We start from the raw sequence: 4,908 nt of genomic DNA, 5'->3' as shown, positions 1-4,908 counted from the left end.
AGGGAGGAAGGAAGGAAGGAAGGAAGGAAGGAAGGAAGGAAGGAAGGAAGGAAGGAAGGAAGGAAGGAAGATATCTCTTCAGATTCTTTGTAATACTTGTTTGTTTTAAGAATCCTCAAATTCCTCAATTCCTTTAGGACCTCAAATTCCTGATCCCCCTGCCTTTACTCTTTGATCATAGTTAAACCAGGTTGATATTGAGTTTGGATATTAATCCCTTATCAGATGCATGGTTTATAAGTCATACTTTTGAAAATTTCAATAACTATAAATTACATTAAGGTTTCAAATATTTCAACACACATTGTTTTCAGTACCACTGCTTGATATTTACTTTGATACTTACGCTATATTCAGATACTACTCCTTTATAAACTTCATAGAATTCTTCAACATTAACTCGATCCATATTGAACTACATTAAAAACAAAACACAGGCCAGTCAACCAAAGAAAAACAATTGAGGAACACTTAGCACACGGCATATATTATTCCTTGGGTGCAATCTTTTACTTTTTGGTATGTGGGCTTTATCCCCCTCAAGCTAGCCTCAAAGACACCATGCAGCCCAGGCTATCGTTGAACTTGTGACTCTTCTGCCTTCGCTTTCTGGGTGCTGGAATTATAAGTGGTTACCACTATATCTGTCTTATTCTTTTAAGTTTAAAATGTAAATGTTGAAGTATTTACTCTTTGAAGACAGACATTTCTTGGTGATCACCAGTCCTGGCAGATCTTGGAGATCATTTACAAATGCCTGTCTATTACTAAAGATTAGCTGATCAATAATAACAATACATGACATTTGTTGAGATTTATTGAGTCCTTATGGTGTGATGCATGACTCTAGATTCTGTATATGTAACATCTCATTAAATTCTCACAGTAACTCTATGGGATATAAGTAGTGTGCATAGCTCAGATTTAGAAACAAGATTACTAAGGCTCAGAGGGGCCATGAGACCACCACAAATTGGCATTCTGTCACCAAGAATCTGACCCCATTGCCCATGCTCTTATCTACTACTCTGTATCTCGGAATAAAACCCTACTATTGACACAAAAACATCATAGGCAATATAATGCTGTTAATTGAGAGATTAGACATACAAGAACACGGTTACTAAGCATAGATCCTTCATATTTTGCAGAGAGTGTAAAGCAATACTGTTGTCCTTGCAGACATTAAGAAAAACTATTAGACTCGTTTATAAGGAAGCACTCATACACATCACATATGCTTCCTACTAATCTTCAGAAACAACTGTGGTAAAAAGTATACTTATAGAACAAACCTAGTAAAACTCCACATCAAGGATGATTTTAAATTTGTTATGCTTAAGGGTCTCAGGAACTAAAACCTTAACTTTAAATAGACTTTGGATTCCAATTTTATTCCCCTCTACCACTTTGCTTCTCCTATGGCCAAGACTGGAAATCACTTAGAAAGGCCTGTCAGTAGTTTAAGCTGGAAGGATTTACCATCACAGGCAATATTGCTATTACAGGAAGTGAATTCTGTTTGGTTTCTATGTTTTCCACTACATGCAACTAGCATTTACCATTAATACAACAAAACATAAGAAAAGATGCAATTTAGGAAAAGTCTAATAGATAGAATAAGCCTACTGAAGCAAATAATAATGTTCTCATGGCCTGGAACTGAGAAAACATCTGGCCAGGGGCACACGCCTAAAAAGTAGCTGACTCCAGATTCAAAGAAAGGTAGGTATCCCTGAGTCCATAAATCAACAACTGCTGTACTGTTTACTGTTGTACTACAACGCCTCCATCAAAGGTTCAAACATTAGTCATTGGTCTTGCTGAGTGTCTACTATGCCAATTACTTTGCTAGGTTGTAGGCTTAATAGTTAGAATGTGTAAAACCAAAACTCCTTAAATTATTTTCAAGATAGTCTTATGTTCTATAATCCTATCACTATATTACACCAAAATATTTTTGCCTATGAATATAAAATCCCTAGGAAGATTCTTCAAATATCAATGCTTTCATCAAATTTCATGATTTGCTCGATGGCTTGGGAAATCAGTTGATAGTTCTTTCTTTAAATTTTAATTTGTTTATTTTTAACATACAATAATTATACATATTATTGGCTATTGTGTGATATTTTGATTCATTTATACAGTGTATAGTGATCAAATCAGGGTAATTAACACATGAACCACTTTGAACATTTACCATTTCTTTACATTGGGAACATTTAAGATCTTCTCTTCGGGCTGTCTTGAAATAGTAATCTTTCATGTCTACAGTAATCTTATGCTATATAACACTAGAGCTTATTCCTTCTGTTAAACTTACTCATCCTATCTAAATTGAAGCCATTGCCAGCTAACTGTATTAAGCTTATTCATCCAATCTAACTGTATTGAACGTTTTCCTCCTAACTGTATTTTACCTACCCCCTTCTCTAAAGGAATTGGATTTATTCCTCCTATTTAAGTATATCTGTTGCTCACTATTGAGCTTTTTTCTATTCTCCTTCCCCTGCTCCTTTCCAACCCTCTGGTGATCTCTTTACTTGTGAGAATCTGAACTCCTTCTCTTTCTTGACTATCTGCTTAGAAATTCAGAACATTAAAACAACACACTTTGATTCTATTTGTCATTTTAAAGACTGAAATACAGTTTGGGGTCTGTCCTTTGCAGCTGTAGTTTTAAGAAATGAAGAAACTTTAAAGATTAAATTAGGTGTAACATCTGAATTTTAGTTTTCTCAATAAAAGTATACAGCTCAAATAATTTGAAAAAAGATTTACTGTAGGGTTACTGAGTTTTGTATATCTTTTAATAAATTCAAATCTCAAGTAAACAATGAACATTCACTTAAAAACACTGTAAAGGTTATTTTAAATAAACAATCCCAGTGCCATGGCTCATTGCAAACCACCTACCATTTGCATAGCTGAGACTTCAAAACACGCATCTCTAATAGCTATCAGGATCTTTCCCAACAGTCCTAAAAATGAAGAACAAATGAGGGCAAAATTTTAAGTAATTGTAGGCTTTTGAGAAATTAACATTTTCAACATCAATTCTTTTATTTCTATTCCATATAATAAAAACCTGGGTTTTTTTTTTTTTTGCAAGATACAGTAAATCAGTATACTGAGCATTATATCTAATCATTTGATTCCTTAGGAAATGCTTCAAGAATATCAATGATGGTCCTGAGCAAAACACTTTGAGCTGCCATTTAGCCTTTAAGGCCCCATACATCTAGTGATATAAATAACATGAAAATCAGATAATTTAAACTAACATTACCAAAAATTGAAATGACAAGATACTAGACACAGGAGTAAAAAGATACAGTGTAATTGAAAAGGTGGGCAGGAAAAATGAAAGTGTGCATGACACTTTCTGCAGACAGCTGAGGGACTTCCATAGGGACACAGAGTGTGAGCCTCAACAACTCGGAAAACAAAACAAAACTGAAAAAGAGTGATTTAATCTCAATCGATGAAGGTTTTAGATGCCAACATGAGGATTTGGGCCTTCCTCACTAGTGAGTAGCTTTTATAAGAGGTATGGAACTAATTCTGAGATATATTTGTTTCCTATACAAATCTTCTACGTTCTTTTCACACACACACACACACACACACACATACACACACACACATACACGCACACACACATACACACACACAGAGAGGCACTTGAAAATTTTATACACGTATACAATGCATTCTGATTACTCTCTCCCATGCTCTCACTTTACTTTTCTCCTTCCCATCTCTATGAACATACCACTAGCCCCAAGTACCTTTTCCAGAATCAACTTTTGGTTTGGTTTTGTGGCCCATTTAGTTTAACCAGGGCTATCTGTGTGATCACTGGATTAGAACTATCCACTGGAGCCTGGTGGGGTCATCAGTGGATGCACAACAGAGGCAATGATTCCCCATACCCTGAATCTATCAGTAGCAAATAGTTCTGCCATAAGGAGTGGCCTCCTGAGCTCCTCTTCCATTTGTGCCTGACTGAAGAGGGGACTATTTTTAGGCAGACCCAGTATAGCAGACCCAGGACAGACATCTGTGAGTTATGACTGCAATGGCTGTATCTTGCCCAAAACACCTATTTTATTTCCAAATAAACTACAACTGTAGCTCCCTCTTTATCTCTCACACCACATGTGTGCATACATATTCATATACACCATATTCTGAACCATCTAGATGTGTACCTAGAAAAACCAGTCACCAGGCAAGAATGATGCCTAATATGCACTTTTATTTACTGTCTTACTGTAACCTCAGAGTGCTATTTGAACTGAAATAGGCTGCAAGATAAAAAAGAAAATACAGAAGTATTACTATTTCTCAAAAGATACATTTATACCAAGTGAAGCCCAAATGATATAATATTATACTATAGAAACATAAGTTTCTAAGAAATTTGGAGATAGAAAACGGAGCCTAATTGGGTTACCATTTGAGGACAGGCCTGTGCCCAACTCTGAATCTGTGTCTTGTATTCATATTGAGCTTGGTTTTAGTAAATATTCTTTGTCACATTAACATTACTAACTTGAATATTATTTATTTTATAGGCTTTAATATAAGTGCTAAAGTAGAGAACAGTGGATGACTATGAAATATGCCCAATAAGAAAAAAATTAAAGCTCTCAACTTGAAATTCTCTACCAGTAAAAAATATTTAAAGAATACTGATAAACATTTTCAGGTAAACTAAGGAATTTGTTATCACTAAACCTGTACTACAATAAAAACTAAAGAAATGTTTTAAGATTTTAGGGAACTAAAATATGATGGGAACATGATCTTCAAGAAGAAATAGTGACATAGTAAAAGGTAAATATAAATTTGACTTTCCTTTTAATTTTATATCTATCATCTATCTAGCTCTCTCTCTCT

At 34.8% G+C, this 4,908-nt stretch overlaps 1 protein-coding gene across 2 annotated transcripts in view; it reads right to left on the bottom strand.

Annotated features, from left to right (window-relative positions):
- Positions 1 to 4,908, bottom strand: part of Nme7 (NME/NM23 family member 7) — a 225,000-nt gene that overhangs the window by 98,004 nt on the left and 122,088 nt on the right. For both annotated transcript variants that reach the window (XM_008824912.2, XM_029559528.1), the window contains exons 8-9: positions 2,920 to 2,984; positions 347 to 415 (exon numbers count right to left, since the gene is read on the bottom strand). In XM_008824912.2, the coding sequence (XP_008823134.1) occupies positions 347 to 415; positions 2,920 to 2,984 (134 nt within the window). The remainder of the gene's footprint in view (positions 1 to 346; positions 416 to 2,919; positions 2,985 to 4,908) is intronic.

Source organism: Nannospalax galili, unplaced genomic scaffold (genome assembly GCF_000622305.1).
Source record: "Nannospalax galili isolate Female #2095 unplaced genomic scaffold, S.galili_v1.0 scaffold1189, whole genome shotgun sequence".
In the NCBI taxonomy this organism is placed as follows: domain Eukaryota; kingdom Metazoa; phylum Chordata; class Mammalia; order Rodentia; family Spalacidae; genus Nannospalax; species Nannospalax galili.
This window is presented reverse-complemented; position numbering and strand designations above follow the sequence as displayed.